General features: G+C 39.8%; 1 protein-coding gene across 3 annotated transcripts in view; it reads right to left on the minus strand.

Moving 5' to 3' along the window:
• Positions 1-19,111, minus strand: part of LOC126183396 (leukocyte tyrosine kinase receptor) — a 974,779-nt gene extending 955,668 nt beyond the window's left edge. For all 3 annotated transcript variants that reach the window (XM_049925358.1, XM_049925343.1, XM_049925351.1), the window contains exon 1: positions 18,843-19,111. In XM_049925358.1, coding sequence (XP_049781315.1) covers positions 18,843-19,092 — 250 coding nt within the window. In that variant the 5' untranslated portion in view covers positions 19,093-19,111. The remainder of the gene's footprint in view (positions 1-18,842) is intronic.
• Positions 19,112-20,329: the final 1,218 nt, after the last annotated feature.

The following is a 20,329-nucleotide window of genomic DNA, read 5'->3' on the forward strand; positions in this document are numbered from 1 at the left end:
AACACATAGTGAAATCCGGTGAATTTTGGGCAGATGCGGTGCGCCGTGTCTATAGAATACCCGTCTATTTCGTCACGTCGTACTTTTCAGTTCTACGCACACAGTGAGCACGTAAAAATGTCTAGTAAATAGTTTCTCCCCCCCCCCCAGTTTGAAATCCTATTACTTAAGAGTTTAGCCTGATTTCTTGCAGCCCTCATGATGTAACTGCAATGCATTTGCTTCTTCATGACAACTCTCTGCACTTAATTGAGGTGCAACGAAGACGATCCTGTAGCGGTTTCGATGGGGAGTGTTTAATCGCTCAATATACAACCTGGAATTGGGTCTCTGATTTTGAAATCTTCGCCGATATAAGGCGTTGCGTATGAGGACATTTTGGCATATACAACGAAATGCGGATCAGCGTATGTAATTGTGAGAAACCACCTTCTATGAAGATGGTATTTAAAGTTGATACTGTGCTGCGACAAATTTCCCGTCTGCAACTTGTCCTACAAACGAATGCATTTATCATACCAGCCGTTGGCAATGAAGACAGTATTACGACACACACGACTAGATGTTTATCAGCGTAAGAAACTGACTAAAATCTTCTGAAACGTTTATCTAACGTCAAGATCGTTGTAATCAACTGTGAGTTATATCTCGATTTTCTTTTCTGTTTTTGGCGCGCTGCGCGTTCCCTTGACTCTGTGTGTAAAAAAAAGAAGAGTGAAATTTAATCGGAACTGTTTGGTTTTTTTAAGAGGAAGATAAAAGATGTGTTTTGCGATAAGGTTTTTCAGAGAATTTTATTGGACATTCGGGTGCCATGACTGAGTTTCTTTACGCCTAAATGTATAAACACTGCGAAGTCATTTCATGCAGAGAATTCTTATTAATCGTACGAAACAGTATGACTTGCGCAAATAAACAGAAATAGTGTTCATGGGTGAAACATTTACTAGAACTTTCGATGATTGCATGTCTAGACAGTTGGAGTCCAAGGAAAGTGATGGCCGGTACGAACCTGCACGCGGTCCAGTTCCGTCGACTTTGAAATTGTGTTCTATTTTGCCCAAATTCACATACTATCAATCGGTTCATTATTCTGTAGAGCAAACTGTACTGCAGGAAAGCACTTTCCGATGTGCCTGTCGATTTATATTGGAGAGGTAATTTCAATTCTAAAAGCCAGAGAGTTCATCAGCCACAGCAGGATGGCCAGAAGAGAATTTTCGCTGTGTCGTTGTTGTTGTTGTTGTGGTCTTCATACCGAAGACTGGTTTGACGCAGTTCTCCCTGCTACTCTGTCCTGTGTGAGCCTCTTCATCTCCGAATAACTACTGTAACCTACAGCCTTCTGAATCTGCTTACTGCATTCATCTCTTGATTTTTACCCTCCACGATTCCCCCAACAACTAAATTGGTGATCCGTTGATGTCTCAGAACGTGTCCTATCAACCGATCCCTTCTTTTGGACAAGTTATCTCCCAAATTCCATTCAGTACCTCTTCATTGGTTACGTGTTCTGTCCATCTAATCTTCGACATTCTTCGAAAGCTTTTATTCTCTGTCTGTAAAAAACTGTTTAACACCCATGTTCCACTTCCATACATGGTTACACGCTGGACAAATTTCTTCAGAAAAGACTTCCTATCAGTTAAAATAGGTATTCGATAGTAACTAATTTCTCTTCTTCAGAAATGGTTTTCTTGCCATTGCCAGTCTGCATTTTATATCCTCTCTACTTCAGCCGTCATCAGTTATTTTACTGCTTGTAACGGAACATATTAAAGGCTTTACTGTACCGAAGTATGCGATACCCTCCAAATTCAACCAGTTTAACGAGTATTTATGATTATAGAAAAGTTATTGTGTATGTTAACAATGATTGCATAACATGTCTGCATAAACAGTCAACCCATTAAATTATACTGAGTAACTGACCCACACAAAAGTTTATATCACTAGATCACTGATACAGCAAATGTCATCATGTAAAACCACTAAGTTCATCTTAAATAGTTAATATGAAGTACGAAAAATAGTGGCCAACTTAGGTATTTTGGATCTCCTTAAATAAAAATCACCCAGTGAAACCTATTTGTTCACTAGGAGCGTTTTCACTCAGTATTCACGAAATCAATCTTATTTTAGACGAAAACCAATGTAATTGTTAATAATTCATGTTATTTACTTATTTATGCAAATTAGAGAAGTCAATTGACAAACTTCTAAAAAACGGCCTTTTTGTAACAAAGAATTATTCTGTCAAGTCAACAAATCTGTCTGTCATTTTAATAACATGTTAAATTATGTCACTCGATGCAAATTAATAACTTTTCTGCACAAATTATATAACAGATGTACATGTGACTTGTAAACTATATCTCTTTTTAGTAGTTCTTTGACAATGTTATAAATACAAGCAGCAAGGATGGTCGGAAGGCAGTCGGAATGTCACTTTGGCAAAGTGTGTTTGTGTGTTATTGTTTGAGGTGGATAAACAATGCGAAGAACATGTAACGGAAGTACTAGTTTGTGTTGAGTCATGGCCTTTGGTGGACAGTGGAATTAAGATGGCCACCAGAATAATAAATATTTGAAGTTTACATATTTGTTGGTTTCGCTCGTTCTTTATCATCAAAAGCACATAAAAAAAACACGGGACCTCATGTTTTTAACCCTAGACAACCAGATGTAGAGCCAGCATCAGCATCGAGAGACAGCAGCGATCCAGCAAGTAGCAGCGATTACTACAACACAATGCATTTTAATGGCGCCCACCTAACATCAAGTGCTAACAAGCTCCGTAAATGGGAGTGAAATAGTGCGATTATAGCAATTAGCAATATCTACGACCAGGCGACCATTAAAAAAGTGGGGGCTCGTCCGGGATCTTTAAGTGCATCGATGATAATAGTGCAGCGATAAATTTCGTAAGTGCTTAGCATTCCAAAAAAGTTTATTTGTGCAGTGTGGCAACAGTGAAAATATCTCAAAAATAAATAAATAAATAAAGTGTGTTAGTGCGACTACCAAAAACCATCATCACACCTCTTGGAAGATTAACATCTGGATTATGTCAATGGAATTCATCAATCAAGACTTCAGCTTCGATAAAACCGAATAGAAGTGAAGAAAGCCAACAGGAACACCGACCACGACATCTTAGCATAGCTACAAAAGCAAGGTATTTTGTTGTTGTCATTTAAAATAATTAATAGTTAACATGTCTCTACCTGAGAGTGATGAGATCGTAGGAAATGTAAAAATTGAACCAGGGGATGGTGAACAATTAAACTTAACAGAGTGGCTAGCAGGGTTTGCAACTCAAATAAGCTTGCAACTTAAACAATCAAGTGAACAAGTACGTTTGGATGTTAAACAATCAAGTGAACAAGTAAGTTTGATACTCACAGATAGACTGGATAAGTTAAGTTTGGATTTTGATCTATTAAGTACTCATCTCAATGAGAAGTGTGAGGAAATTAAAACTACCCTCAGTAAGGACACTAGTGAACAGTTGATACACTTCAGAAAAGAATTTCAAGTTAAAGTTGAAAGTTTAAATGAAAACATACAAGCTAACACAGATAGCATTGCAGTCATCTACAACAGAGTAGATACTGAAGTTGAAAGATTAGATCAGAGAATAGACAAAACTTCAGAAAACCTTAAACAAGAATACAACCTGTATACCACTAATGTAGATACAAAAGTAGAAAATATACACACTAAATATACACAATTGGAGGACGCATTGATGTCCAAACAAACGATTTACAATCAAAATACGATGTATGGGCACATCCAAGTGAAATGCTTTCCTGGTGAAAATCTGCACCCTATTGACTTTATTCACCAATGTAAGGATATGTTTGTTGTAGGAATGTCAGATAACATAAAAATTAAGTTAGTAAAACGGTTTCTAGAAGGGGAGGCCCTATCCTGGGCAAATGAGAATAATGATTCTTGGAATACTTTTGAAGAGTTTGAAGCTAAGTTTATTTGCAAATTTTGGTCACAATCCATACAAGCCAGATTAAAGTCAGAATTTCTTAATGGACCAGTGTATAGAGGGAAAGTAGGGGGAATGCAAAAATTTTGCAGAGATCAATTGAAAAAACTTGCTCACTTGAATAACTCTTTTGATATTATGACACAAATTGATGTTTTAAAAAGAAGGTTACCAGAGAGACTGCAGTGGGAACTGGTCCATGGACCAGACAATTCAATGGAAGAGTTCCTGAAATTTGTAGATAGATTAGATAGGGCCTTGGAAAGAGAAAATAACCAAAGTTTTGGCTCTGGCAACAACCAGTATGGGGGGTGGAACAGGAATGTAAATAGAGATTATTGTGGGAGGAGAGACTTTGAAAATTCTGGAAATAATGCTCCAAATAGGGGAGATAGGAGATATGAAAATGATTTCAGAAACTATACACAGGAAGGAGGATGGAGGAGAGATAACAGGAATGATAGAAATAGGTATTGGGGAAGAGAACAAGATAGAAGGGGGTTTGTTGAAACTAGTGAACAAAACGACAACTACAAATGGACAGACCGAGGGAACCAGCCGGGAAACGGTGGACAGTCCCACTAGATGTCCGTAGTTTTGGGGCTAGACAATATTATGACAGGACAACACATAACCGAAACTAGAGAAGGAGAAGATACAATGTAAAGAGTAAGTACCATGGAAATACTGATGTTGTTAGAATGAATAAATTAGAATTTAATAAAAGGTTTTGGGATACTATGAGTAAAAGTGATACAGTTAATAAAAAAAATGTTCAAGCACAGGAAGTTAGTGAAAGTGCAGAAGTTGAAGGTATTGCAGAGTTCCATAGTTGGGCTGAAAAAGATACTGGTGTTAATAACAAGTCAGTCACACCACAAATAGAATCTATTTTGGGGGGTTTATTTGATAAGAAGGGGGATGACGAAGTGGTTAATGGAGCCAAAGACTCAATTGCTGAGATTCAGATACATAGGGGGGAAACTGAAGATGGGGTTGTTGTGGAGGAGGAGGAAGAAGTAATAGAGGGACATTTAAATAATGATCCTAAATCAAGGGATGTTATTGATGAGAGTGTGGAGGAAGAAATAAAAGTATTTGTAGAATTGAAAAGTGATTATGTGGTAAAGGTAAGTGATGTGACAAACATGGGTAATAATGAGGTTAATTTAAGTGAAATGCAGACTAGGGAATGTGTATCTGAGGACAAGCTATTGCCTGTTGGGAACTATGAAACACTAATCTATGAGAATGGTAATAATAATAATAATATTAAAGAAAATATAAGGGGATGGAATGTAAATGTGTGTTTTCAAGAAAAAGGGGAAAAGTTTTTAGAAGTTTCGTGGAACAACTATGGAAACTGTATAAACAAAGATGCCTTTTGGAAAGAATTAGCAAAGGTAAGTGCAACCTTGTATCCTACATAGTGGACAAGAATCCGTAGTGGACTTTATAAAAAAGGGGGTGAAAACAGTAGTTTGTTAAGTGACAACACAGTGTTAAAAGGAACAGATGAAAACAAAGGTTTATGTTTAAATGTCAATGCTTTGCAAACAGAGAGGGATGTGTCTAAGTGTAGGAAAGAGACATTAGACTTAGGAACTAAAGAAATTGAAAATGATCTATTGTTTGAAAATACTGAAATAGACAAAGATGTTGAGCTAGGTTGTTCATATGTTAAAGTAAACATTGACATTTGTCCATTTGAAATAAAAGAAAGCCCACATCCTAATGCGTATAGACTCATCTTTCCCAGATCAAGAAGGTTAATTGGATAAGAAACATCACTGAATTGAAACCATATAAACATGATTAGGCACATTTCCCTGTTTGAATACAGTTACTTACCCATTTTCCATAAAGCATGTTATCAGCAAAGATTTTTACTGGGTGTGTCAAATAGCAACGACCACTCATCCTACAGACCCTGGAAAAGTTCCAGATCTCTGAGAGAATGGTTTTATATTTTTATTGTCACTATTGAATATTAAATTTTGAGACATCTTCTTTACTTGCAACGGGCAAGAAGGTGACAAACATTTATTACTTTCCTTTTTTATTGTTGAATATGGGACATACTTGCACCAAATAAAAGACAATGAAAAAATTGTTGTGCAAGACCCATCATTTTGTTAGTATTGTGTTCTTAGGCATAAGATTTGTGTACAATTTTCTACAGCTAATCAGATGTTCACCAAGTTTGATGTTTGTGTTATGTTGTGACCAATTTAAGTGTCCAATTTTAGTATTAATATGTTCTTGTACTGTCTTGACTGTGTCTCAATGGGGGACAATATTTAAAAAACTCTTCTTTTTTTTGCAAATGCATATTATACTCATACATGTGACTTCTCTAGTGTTTGTGTTTATATATCATGTCCATACTTATAATTCTGTTCTTTGTTTTCATTTCTTTTATGTGGCTCAAAAAGAACAGACAGTTGCAATATTTTCCTATGGACATATGATCTGTCCATCTATGTAATATATTTATGTTCCTTCTATTATCTTGATTAATCTGTGACTCAACGAGAACTGACTTTGAAATAATTTACATATATTTTTTATATATCTTAAAATCGCATGTGATATATTTGTGTCTGTTTTTGATCATTTTCCATGTGGCTCACTGGGAGCAAAGATTAACATTTTTTTTTCTTTCATATATTACTAAATATTTTTATTATGCTGTCATACTGAATGACATAACACAAAGTGTATTTGAAACAACACAACTAAAATATTTGCAGGATAAAGTCATTTTGAAACGCTGTAACGGTCCTTGTATACATACACATTATGCATAGTAAAAAAAATTATTAAAGTAGTACTTTTCCAAATTTTAACAATTTGACACATTTGTCCTAGTCGGCTAATATCATTAACGTTCTGTAAATGATATTACCCGAGGGGGGTATTGTAACGGAACATATTAAAGGTTTTACTGTACCGAAGTATGCGATACCCTCCAAATTCAACCAGTTTAACGAGTATTTATGATTATAGAAAAGTTATTGTGTATGTTAACAATGATTGCATAACATGTCTGCATAAACAGTCAACCCATTAAATTATACTGAGTAACTGACCCACACAAAAGTTTATATCACTTGATCACTGATACAGCAAATGTCATCATGTAAAAACACTAAGTTCATCTTAAATAATTAATATGAAGTACGAAAAATAGTGGCCAACTTAGGTATTTTGGATCTCCTTAAATAAAAATCACCCAGTGAAACCTATTTGTTCACTAGGAGCGTTTTCACTCAGTATTCACGAAATCAATCTTATTTTAGACGAAAACCAATGTAATTGTTAATAATTCATGTTATTTACTTATTTATGCAAATTAGAGAAGTCAATTGACAAACTTCTAAAAAACGGCCTTTTTGTAACAAAGAATTATTCTGTCAAGTCAACAAATCTGTCTGTCATTTTAATAACATGTTAAATTATGTCACTCGATGCAAATTAATAACTTTTCTGCACAAATTATATAACAGATGTACATGTGACTTGTAAACTATATCTCTTTTTAGTAGTTCTTTGACAATGTTATAAATACAAGCAGCAAGAATGGTCCGAAGGCAGTCGGAATGCCACTTTGGCAAAGTGTGTTTGTGTGTTATTGTTTGAGGTGGATAAACAATGCGAAGAACATGTAACGGAAGTACTAATTTGTGTTGAGTCGTGGTCTTTGGTGGACAGTGGAATTAAGATGGCCACCAGAATAATAAATATTTGAAGTTTACATATTTGTTGGTTTCGCTCGTTCTTTATCATCAAAACCACATAAAAAAAACACGGGACCTCATGTTTTTAACCCTAGACAACCAGATGTAGAGCCAGCATCAGCATCGAGAGACAGCAGCGATCCAGCAAGTAGCAGCGATTACTACAACACAATGCATTTTAATGGCGCCAACCTAACATCAAGTGCTAACAAGCTCCGTAAATGGGAGTGAAATAGTGCGATTATAGCAATTAGCAATATCTACGACCAGGCGACCATTACATGCTCAAGTAGCAAAACTCATCTGATACTTTAAACATCTCGTTTCCTGATGTAATTTCCTTGGCATCACTTGATTTAATTCGATTATGGTACTTTCCATTATCCTTATTTTGGTTCTGTTGATGTTCAACTGATATCGTCCTTTCAAGACGCTGTCCATTTCTGTTCAACTGCTCTTTCAAGTCCTTTGCTGTCTCTGTCAGAATTACAATGTCTTTGGCAACCTCAAAGTTTTTATTTCTTCTCCCTCAACTTAAATTCCTACTCTATATTTTTCTTTGGTTTCCCTTACTGGTCTGGATCCACCCGACCGCTACGGTCGCAGGTTCGAATCCTGCCTCGGGCATGGATGTGTGTGATGTCCTTAGGTTATTTAGGTTTAAGTACTTCTGAGTTCTAGGGGACTGATGACCTCAAAAGTTAAGTCCCATAGTGCTCAGAGCCATTTGAACCATTTTCCTTTACTGTTTATTCGATATACAGATTGAATAACATGAGGGACAGCTACAACCCTCCATCACCCCTTCTCAACCACTGCTTCCCTTACATGCCCATCTTCTAAATGCAGTCTGGTTTCTGAACAAGTTGTAAATAGCGTTTCGCTCCCTGTATTTCACCCCAGATGTCTTCAGACTCTCAAAGACAATATTCAAGTCTACATTGTCAAAAGCTTTCTCTAAGTCTACAAACGCTACAAACGTTGGTTCACCTTTCCTTAACCTGTCTTCTAATATAAATCGTGGGGTCAGTACTGCCGTTTTCCTACATTTCTTCGTAATTACTACTGATATTCCGCGAACTCGGCTTCTATCAGTTTTTACATTCTTCTGTAAAGAATCCATGTTATCGTTTTGCAGCCGTGACTTATTAAACTGATAGTTCGGTAATTTTCACACCTGTCAGCAACTTTTTTCTTTGGGATTGGAATTATTATATTCTTCTTGAAGTGTGAGGCTATTTAGTCTGTCTCATACATCTTGCACATTAGCTGGAAGAGTTTTGTCATGTCTCCGGAGGTTACCAGTAGTTCTGAGGGAATGTCGTCCGTTCCAGGCTCTTGTTTCGACTTAGATCCTCCAGTGCTCTGTCAGGTTCTTCTCGCAATGTCGTATCTCCCATGTCATGTTGATCTACGTCCTCTTCCATTTATATGATATTGTCTTCAAATTCATCATCCTTGTATAGATCCTCTGTATACTGCTTCCACCTTTCAGCTTCCCCTTCTTTGCTTAGCATTGGTTTTCCATCGGAGCTGTTGATATTTAAACAGCTGCTCTTCTTTTCTCCAAACGCCTCTTTAATTTTCCTGTAGGCGTTATCTATCGTTTCCCTAGTGAAATATGTTTCTAAATCCTTTCGCCTTGTGGCAAATGTTATTCCATTCTACAAGATTTCGACTTGTGGTTTGAAAAGGTGTAGCCGACTTGCACCTAAGGAAGCATGGATCCGTTCATTGATTAATCAGAGGCTAAGAGTGAACTTTTGCCACATTTTTTATGTCTAACGATTTAACTGTTTTTGCTAACAAGGGGAGTGACAGGGTTGGGAAATAAAGTTCGGAGTGGGACGGCGCGTGTTTGCAGCACTACCCCATAGACTTACAATGCCCCAGCTATACGGCCAGATGGCGAGCCACTCAAGAGAAAAACGCTCCGAAACTTTCAGTCCTATAGTATATAAAACCCATGCGTCCGCTCACTGAACGATGACATCCTTTACTTTTCAGCGGCTTCAGACTCCACCGAGGATGTGCTTCCGCAATTTTGACGCATAGTATTTTATTTTCTAGCGGTATATCCGTAGGCTCTTTGGATTTTTTTCCCTGGGAGTTCATACTCGTCCGAAGAGTTGTCTATTGTAACCTCTTCGAATTCTACATCTTCACCACCTTCATTCTCGTGAAGTAACTCTTCATCATCCACGATAGTGTTTTCACTCAAGAAATCTATCACAGTGTTGTACAACTTCTGTGCCATCAGCATAGCTTTGTGTGGAATTGACGGCGAACCTTCTGACGCTAGTAAATCGTTTTCAACCAGCAGTGCATTTAAATGGGTAACTGCATCTTTAATCAGCAACTTCGATTTCTCGCTGTGTAGAGAATCGCCGGTAATGTCTCCTGCAAGTCCCTCAGAACTCGAGATGTGTTCACTTCGAAGCATTGTAACCACAAAACGTTAGCAACAGGAAAAACTTTCACACACGTGTACTCGTTCCAGGCGCGCAAAAGCAACTGCTAGGTTCTTCTTCCCTGTTTGTAGTGCAGGGAGCGCGGATGCTCTGCTATCCCTTCGCTCTCCAAGTTTGTCAAATGCCCCTTTGTGGGGATCCTCGTTTATAGCGGTCTCATGACACTGAAATCGATCGTGTACGTGAACTAGTCGGATAGAAGTCGTACGCTCCTGTACGACGGATGTTATGAATAATATACACGATAGAAATGAAATATTGTCGAACGAATATTTGAAGAAAATAATTTGGTTGGAAAAGTTGAAAATGTTGAAAGAACAAAAGTTTTCAATTTGAACGTCATTGTATTTTTTTCCAATGTTGTTGTTGTTGTTGTTGTGGTCTTCAGTCCAGAGACTGGTTTGATGCAGCTCTCCATGCTACTCTATCCTGTGCAAGCTTCTTCATCTCCCAGTACCTACTGCAACCTACATCCTTCTGAATCTGTTTAGTGTACTCATCCTTTGGTCTCCCTCTACGATTTTTACCCTCCACGTTGCCCTCCAGTACTAAATTGGTGATCCCTCGATGCCTCAGAATATGTCCTACCAACCGATCCCTTCTTCTAGTCAAGTTGTGCCACAAATTTCTCTTCTCTCCAATTTTATTCAATACCTTCTCATTAGTTATGTGATCTACCCATCTAATCTTCAGCATTCTTCTGTAGCACCACATTTCGAAAGCTTCTATTCTCTTCTTGCCTAAACTATTTATCGTCCACGTTTCACTTCCAAACATGGCTGCACTCCATACAAATACTTTCAGAAACGACTTCCAGACATTTAAATCTAAACTCGATGTTAACAAATTTCTCTTCTTCAGAAACGCTTTCCTTGCCATTGCCAGTCTACATTTTATATCCTCTCTACTTCGACCATCATCAGTTATTTTGCTCCCCAAATAGCAAAACTCCTTTACTACTTTAAGTGTCTCATTTCCTAATCTAATTCCGGCAGCATCATCCGATCTAATTCGACTACATTTTTTTTTTTCAATAAGGAAAAGCAAATAGATACTTTGAAAATACGAAGCACGAATTGTTACCAATATTGCATCGACCACCGCGCCATTCGGTTCAGTGAGCCGATGCGTGGGTATTATATAATGTGGGACTGAAAGTTTCTGAGAGTTTTTCTCGTGAATGGATGGCCATCTGGCCGTATGGCTGGGGCATTGTAACTCTATGGGGTAGTGCTGCAAACACGTGCCGTCCCACTCCGAACTTTATTTCCCAACCCTGGCACTCCCCTTGTAAGTACAAACTTTTAATCTCCTTTCATAGAGCAGTTTTGAGAGTGAGTCATATCAAATTTCGACGCTCAATATGAGAACCTCTGACTTTCTCTAAGGCTAGCTAACTTTAGCTCAGCCTCAGACGATTAACCCAAATTTTCAAGTTAAAATCTTATGCAAACTCGTTATTAGGTTACCGTCAGTGGCTCGTGGTCTTGCGGTAGCGTCTCGCTTCCCGCGCACGGGGTCCCGGGTTCGAATCCCGGCGGTGTCAGGGATTTTCTCTGCCTCAAGATGACTGGGTGTAGTGTGCCTTTCATCGTCATTTCATCCTCATTCACTCGCAAGTCGCCGTAGGGGTCTCCCGGCCACCAATGCCATACGCTTATTATTATTATTATTAGGTTACAAATCGGAGCGGGGACTGTATAGAGAAGCAGTTAGGAGGTGTAGCTAAATGTTGCAAGTAAAACAGTCTTGATTTTCACAATGGTGTCCGTTTCGTGACCGATCGGAGGTTGAGGATAAAAAAAAAAAAAAGAGAGAGAGAAATCCCTCGCAGATGTAGATGCCAGAAGCGGTTACTCTGAGCGAGCCTACTAGCAGGTGAGAGGTCATTGAGGTCAGTGCGGAGGATCGGTCCGCTGCGCCGCGCAGAGGCTGTGCCGGCAAAGATTGAAGATGGCAGTTGCGTCGCGCCGCGGCGCGCAGGAAAGGCCCGTAATCAATTCTTGCGCCGGCCGCGGCCAGCGCGGCGGCTGGGTGACCCGCGATGGCGCTGGCGGCGGCGGCGGCGGGGGTGGCGGCGCAGCCTGTTGCGCTGGGGCCACCGTCTGCCCCGGCCCGGCCACCCAAACACCCACCGGAATCATGACGCAATACGTTTCCCTTCCATTCCCGCGAAAAATTTCACTGTGAAAAGCCTGCGCCGTAATATCATCGCTTTGTAAGAGAAACAAATGAAGTCGATACTTGGTAATTCTAACCTATATACACCGATTTTCTCGATAAATTGTCCCTTGAAGAAACCTTGATGACCTAAGAAACCACATGTTGGTTGTTTTCTTCTACTTATTTTTCTTCACTTCTTGTGTCACGGTGCTCCATCCCTTGTACGGCGTTCTCGTATTTACTTTACCGGTGCATTTATAATTGAGAGCCTTTACAGAGAATCTTTCTCCACCCATACAGCCTACAAGCTCCTTTTACGTTTTCATTTTCTCTTTCATTTTTTCATTTAAGCTTACTGGATGTTCGGAAATCCAAGCTTCTAGGAGTTATAGAGGGGAGTCAATAGATAATAGTTTGAATTTGAACCCACGTGCGGAAACATTTTGTTTCAGTGCTTCAGCCATTTGAAAACATGTTGGTTACGCGACCACTTTTAGAAGTAATTGCTTCGGCGTGATCCAGTATCTCACTTGTTTTACAGTTTCACTCGTTAACAGCCAAAGAAATTGTTCATGTACTCGTTGAGGGGTTCTCTTCAACGTGATGTAATACCGTCTCTTCCAATTCGGGTGTGCGGCGTTTCCTTGGAGCACCAGCCACACCTGCTGGCGGTGAAGGTACTCCTTCTCGCTACTGTCGCGTAATTATGACGAAAGGGATATGTAACGGAGACGGGCGTTGTGGAGAACGATCTTGATAAAGGCGACGAGCAGCTCTTCCATTACCGCGAGCTTCGCCATTTAGAAAGATCGTGCCGATGTATTCTGCAAACGTGTACACAGCCATGTTGCTCTAACACTCACAGACACATGAATGAGACTCGAACGAGGTTAGAGAGGTAGGACAGACGTCAAATGACATCAGCCGATTCGACGTATCGACCCCCTACCATGATTACCCTGTTGCATACCTACCCAGCAAACATGTTTTCAAACGGCTGTAGCACGGAAGCGGTACGTTTCCAGAAATGGGTTCCCATTCAGAACATTGTGTACTCACTACCGTGTGCAAGTCCTAGAAGTTTGTAACGGAAATTTCCAAACACCCTGTATATTCCTGAGTCTCCCCGTATATCCTCATTTATTTTACGACCTTCTCTGGTACATCCTTCCACCATTCTTAGAAATCTAATTTATTGCTTGGTGTCTTGCTGTTGCCAATGCTTCACTGCCATAAGTGAGGGTTGTTTCTGCTTTGGTTTTATAAAACTTCAGCTCGGTTTGTGCCATAACTTTTTTGAGCAAAGTTCTTTCGATCGTTCTGCATATGAAATGTAATTTATTTAATTTTTAGACCACATCGTGATTATACACCTAAGTTATGTCGCATCCTAGATATTTAATATGTTTAACTTCTTTTAAGATTTTATTATTCAAGACTGTTTTATATTTCACTGATTGGATTTCCTGAAATTCCATCACTTTCGTTTTATCTACAGGCAATGTTAAGTTCTATTCTGAGGCTATCTGCTGCAATTTACATACCCCACCTGAAGATCATTTTCGTTCCCTGCAAACACAGATTGGCCAGCTACATATAAAACCACATTCTGCCTTGTGTCACGATCTGAACATACTCCATTTCTATTCAACTTTTTCCATTTATTGATCACTTTATTTACGTATGTATTTTAAGAGTACCGGAGAAATACGCAATCTTTGCCGTTCTCCTTTGTGTTCATTGGCTTTGTGATTATGTTCCCCATATACATTACAATTACGGTGTTTGTGTATAGACTTGATAGCATTTGTGAGATGAGGTGAACAAGCTTGTTCGGCCGTTATATTCCATAACTTTCCACTGATCACATTATCAAATGCCTTTTCAAAACACCTTACTAGCAAAATAGGGCATGATTTACAAAGCAGACAAACTATCGCTTATAAAGTGATGAAATCATTCGACAAACAAGAAAAGAATTACGCACGTGTGAATAACATAAAAGAGAAGGAATGAATATCTCATTATAAATATTAATAGTATGATTATACTGTAATTCTTCGCGTTCTGAACTACATGACATTTAAGGACTGGGTGTTTGATATGATAAAATTAACGGATCTCTAAACGGTTCAAAGAATAGGAAAGCCGCTTGTTTTGATGGTATTAACAGAGAATTGTGGAAATTTGTTTTGTAACACTCGATACATCGATCCAATTGTCATGACAGACCGCCCACAAACATTCTGTGTATAATTCGATGTTAGCGGCTACCTGACATTCAGTAATTTGTATTATTTCGTAGGTTGTTCCCGTGCTTGTTTTATTCTTTAATTTTAGCGGCACTCCTTTGTTTACTCAGCAATACATAATGTACTACAGTAAATAAATCACTTGTGAAAGACACCAAAGAAGTTCGTGTGACGGATTTCCAAAGAAATTAAGTAGATTATTGAGACAGTGGAACGTGGAGCGGAAAAGCGGATATGTTGAAAACTTTAGGGATTCCCCCATCCACGCTGTCGACATCTTGAAGCAGAAAGATCGTGTTGCTCACAACGCTTCAAACTGAGGAACGAAGCGATTTCAACAGCGTAAGTTGCCACTTCTTGAACAATGCTTAGTGAAATGGTCTAGCCAATTTAGAGGGCTCATCGTCACTTTCGGGCCTTGTATGCAGTAAGAAAGAATACGTTATTCGCTATTAGTCTCGCCTCTAGTTAGGGGTGGCTCACCAACTTAAGAAGATTTATGGAGAAAATGAAGCGCTGATGAAGTTTTTCAGCAGGAAAAAATGTACTAGGAAGCCTGTTTTTTCCTTAAGTCTTCCTTCATCATTTATACCTTCGTTAAATCGAACTCTCAGTTTTTCAACCTATTTCTGAGGTCTCTTGAACTTCGAATTGATTGTATTTGAAAATAAGCATCTAGCGGGAAAGCTTTGGCGACAGCTGTTGACTAAGATACGCTATTTAAAATTCTGAAATTTTCTGGGATGACACACAAGAAGCTGAAGGCTATCTACAACTTGCTCAGAATACATAGTGCAGTTCTAAGAGCCGAAAGAGGTGGCACGTATGTAGCAATTCAGAAAGGGCAGGTGACACACACCAGCCAGTAATGGTAATAGAGGGGAATTCTCATATGTTAAAATGAAAAGCGACTTTTTTTTAAAAATACCGGTTCTGTTAATAGCATAAAAACTCATCATATGAAGACGGCGCCACTGAAGCACAAAATATTGTCTGCTTACATCTGTGATATATGCAAAACCTGACGCGCTAGCACTGGTCTTGCTAGCTAGCACCTAAGGTTGTGTATGAATCACAGATGTAAGCAGGCACTGTTTTGTATTTAAGGGGCGCCGTCTCCACGTGATGATTTTTTATGCTATTTGCAGAACCGGAATTTTTAAAAAAGCCACTTTTCATCTTAATATATGAGAATTCCCCTCTATTACCATTACTGGCTGGTGTGTGTCACCACACTACTGTAAACCTTCACAAGCTACAAATTGAAAATGGCTCTGAGCACTATGGGGCTTAACATCTATGGTCATCAGTCCCCTAGAACTTAGAACTACTTAAACCTAACTAACCTAAGGACATCACACAACACCCAGTCATCACGAGGCAGAGAAAATCCCTGACCCCGCCGGGAATCGAACCCGGGAACCCGGGCGCGGGAAGCGAGAACGCTACCGCACGACCACGAGCTGCGGACAAGCTACAAATTGCTACATCGGCATTGTTCCGTATTTTAGCGATGGACATGCACTTGGCCCATTTTTGCCTGAGCGTAATTTTATTCTTTTGACTCCTCATTTCACGAAATGATTATTTATCCATAGTTCGATTGTCTGAAGACGCCTTTACATACAGGCGAAACGCGTCGCAAATGAAGAACTAATAAAACCATCTTTATTGCAAACACGACTGAATTCTCTCTGTAATAATTTTTCCCTTGGTAGCTCTTTCGCCTTAGCTTCCTTCGCGATCTTGTTATTCTCCACCTACTCTCTCTTATTTTTTCTACCTCTTTGTAAACTGCATTAGTACAACCAAATAAGAAGGAAAAGTCTCACTTTACTTCAACTTCTTTGGATATCTATTGATAGTGTTTTCTTTGGTGAATTAGAAACAAGCCGCAAGACGAGAAGCTAATGTAATAAATGCTTTACTATTGTAGTTGGCAGATTAATTGAATTGCGAGAGGTCTGCTATTATCTTGAGCTGTTTTGCCACTGAGCAGTCCGAGGATGGCGACGCAATGTTTAGCACGTTGTATACATTTGAGTCAGACCACAAACCGGTCATTCTCTTTAAGGTTTGCTATAATTTTTCTGTGCTACTAGAGACAAACGTAGGGTTCTTTCGTTCAGAAAGGCCATGATAGGCATCCGCCTTCACACTTCTCGGCCTAGTGCTGCCGCTGGAGCGACCATGACGTCGACGGAACATTAAAACGTAACCCGCTTTCTTTCTTCCATCGAGACAAAATAGGCTATTCCTAGTTTAAGTGTTGTACGATCCGGTTTAGATAGCCAGCAACTCTAGAAATTTATTTACATTTTAAGTTACTTTGCCCATAAACCGTTATTACCAAGCGGAGACTTTCCTTAAGGTGTTTCACCACTTTTAGTTTCCTTTTCAAAGTACAACGAAGAACAGCTCCAGAGAAATTTTGTTCCATCGTCTAAAAGACCCCGAATGTGTCCGAACTTTATGTGCGTGACGAAATACGTCACAAAACCAATGAAGAGTGATGTGGCAAGTACTTCTCAACGGTGTATATAGCTGAAACGAAAAAAAGATTTCTGAGTTCTTGTGTGCTAATTTGCGCCTGTATCCTTGTGAAGATTAAACAAACGGGAGTAGTAATTTCCTGTGTTTCGGTATAACGAAGTTCACTATCAGCTAATTGTACTTTGCGCTCATTCTTATTCCTCAGGTTTGTATCTGTGCCCGACTATACTCTTGGTAATCGGTTGATCTGTAAATAGATCTTTGCTTCTGTAGTGTAGAAAACTCTAACCATCGAACTATTGTCTTTTTTCAAATTGTTTATTCACTGGCGCAGACACAATATTTAAAAAAAATACATCGACATTCTTCATATCATGTGATTTTTCATGGTGATTTCATGCGTGATCTACCGTTTTTCCTGCACAATTTTATAATTACCTATGGCGTCGATAAACGAGAATATATGTTGAAAACTAATGTGGTAGTGTCGATAAAGAAAAATTTTTAAATAAGACTTAATCATAAACTGGTCTCCTTTACAATAGATATGTCCTTGCTTCTAAAAATCCTTTTGTTTTTGTTGTTGGTTTCGTATTTACTAAATAGATGATATCACAACAAATGTCCAAATTATGACAGTCATTGAAACTTACCTTCTTATATGTAAAACATCAGAACAGAATGCTGTTCCAAACAGTGCGACGAACGTCCCAACATGAAGTGCTGTAATAAGCTACTTTTCAATATTAATCGACTCATAAGCATTTCAGAAGCAGACTGCTGCGCTATGGAGAGTACAGATTTTTCCTGATGCACTGACGACAAAGTTCCTTCCGACAAACCTCTCCACTGATTTCAGGGCACACAACGGACACATCGGTGCTCGTTTTTTTTTAGGTTTTTCTTTGCCTTTCGATTCCCTTTATCCCGAATGGGAAGCGTTGATTACTTAAAGTGCGCAATTCGCCGACAGACCCACTTCTTTGGCACTTTTAGTCTCGTTTATCAGTAATGAAATACACTTTACGTTAAGAACCCAACAACTTGTAGACTTTTATTGTATCACATAGGGAAGTTACTCTCCAGACCTATCACGTTGTTCCCGGACTGCGTAAAATGGCACTTTGGGTATTCTAGTCCTTCTGCGTCTGACTGATGGTACGTTCCGCTGGCACTGGAAGTTCAATTTTAACTCCGTTTAGCTGCGAATGATGAAAATTGTCTGTTAAAGAGCGAGTAAATACGAGATTATAGCAGACAGCAACACAAGCAAACTATATCACGTCAGAAGTACTTGCGTATGTTGCAAATTTAATGTAAAACAACAACCTGATCTATGACAAAAATTTAATAACGTGGCAATATTTTCTGTCAAGGTGGTAACTAGATCTTTAATAGTATGTTTAGCCACACATAAAGTAGGGAAAATTGTGCTGTGTTTAGTGCGATACGGATGTATGGTAACTTTTTGTAGCATTTAAAATGGGCTGCGTCATCCAACAATGATAACAGATGCCTTCATCAGTTTTCCGTCAAAGGGAAGTCGCTAGAATCTTTGGTATGATTGTATCGTTAAGTCGCAAGGAGTTTTAATTTTACTCAGACACATGAAAGAGGGTGTGTACTTCTCTTCAAAGTTATTGCAGTGCAGAACTCACTAGATTTTCAAGCTCGACGACTGCTGGTGCCGAGGGGTGTTCAGGGCAGTTGGACTCACCATCAGCGTTTCCGCTGGCATCGGTGGCAGGTGCGGTGCCGTTCTCCAACGGCGTTGCCCCCGAGGCGAGGACGAAGCCACCCGCATCCCACCTCCAGGCGCAAGGGCTCTCGAAGTCGCAGTCGAGGCCGTGCTTGTTGCTGGAGCCGGAGGCGGGCACCGAAGCCGTGAAAGCGGCCGCCGCTGCAGCCGCCGCCGCCGCCGAAGCCGCTGCAGACGCCGCGCCCACCAGCAGCACGAGCACCATCATATTCTGTCTCAACAGCGAGGCATCGCGAGTCCACACTGAGGAGCCCGTGCGCCGTAGCCCACCAGCCTAGAGCGCCCGATCGCTGCGCTGTCTGCGGGATGCTGCAGAACTACGTGGCACGCCGGAGCTCAAGGTGCAGGACCACCGGAGACCGTAGCGCCGCACCCGGGATGCTGACGAACTACGTGGTCGATTGGGTGGATGCGCGACTGCTACGCCTCTCGTGGCGAGTTACACGACTATGGCGCTGGCGGCGTCCATTTGAAATAGTTGATCCCAGCTGTTTTCAGTTGTTTCCCGTTTGTAAAGAAAATTTAAACAATGAAATTGGCGAAGTGCGAGTAGGACTCGCGCACTGAGGGTTCCGCACAAACTTAATTGTGTACATATACGTTTCATCCATTCGGCCAGTTATCGACATTAATAGTGGCAAGCTATAGGTTCCAGGTATTGCAATACTTTCAAGGATGTCTTGATTTCGAGTTTGAAGTCGGATAACAACTGATAAAAGAAATTTCTTTTTCGTGAATTACAATTTAACAATTTCGAATGTTTCTCCTTTTTCTTGTATTGTAAAACCTTACTTGGAGAGCAGCGTGCTTCGTTGCAGGATCATTTAGTAATCGCGAAATTGTTACGGAGATGATAGATAAACTCCAGTGGAAGACTCTGCAGGAGAGACGCTCAGTAGCTCGGTACGGGTTTTTGTTGAAGTTTCGAGAACATATCTTCACCGAAGAGTCAAGCGGTATATTGCTCCCTCCTACGTATATCTCGCGAAGAGACCATGAGGATAAAATCAGAGAGATTAGAGCCCACACAGAGGCATACCGACAATCCTTCTTTCCACGAACAATACGAGACTGGAATAGAAGGGAGAATCGATAGAGGTACTCAAGGTACCCTCCGCCACACACCGTCAGGTGGCTTGCGGAGTATGGATGTAGATGTAGATGTTCTCCTTTGGCTAAAATAAAGGGCTAGATCGCAATGATATTTATTTATTTATTTCAGACTTTCAGTATTGTCAATTCTCAGGTTCACTGACGGCACTACTACATGGGGCTGGAGATGTTCAGCAGAGTACCTACTGAATTAGCTTGTCCCTGATGACGAAAAGGCGAAGGACCAGCAACATCACACAGACTTACGACGACAAATGGATGACACATACTCGAATGGTCCCTTTTACTGACCCATTTGACCGAGAAGAGGTAGCGTTAGCAGTTAAACAAGA

Source organism: Schistocerca cancellata, chromosome 1, assembly GCF_023864275.1.
Source record: "Schistocerca cancellata isolate TAMUIC-IGC-003103 chromosome 1, iqSchCanc2.1, whole genome shotgun sequence".
Classification (NCBI taxonomy): Eukaryota; Metazoa; Arthropoda; class Insecta; order Orthoptera; family Acrididae; genus Schistocerca; species Schistocerca cancellata.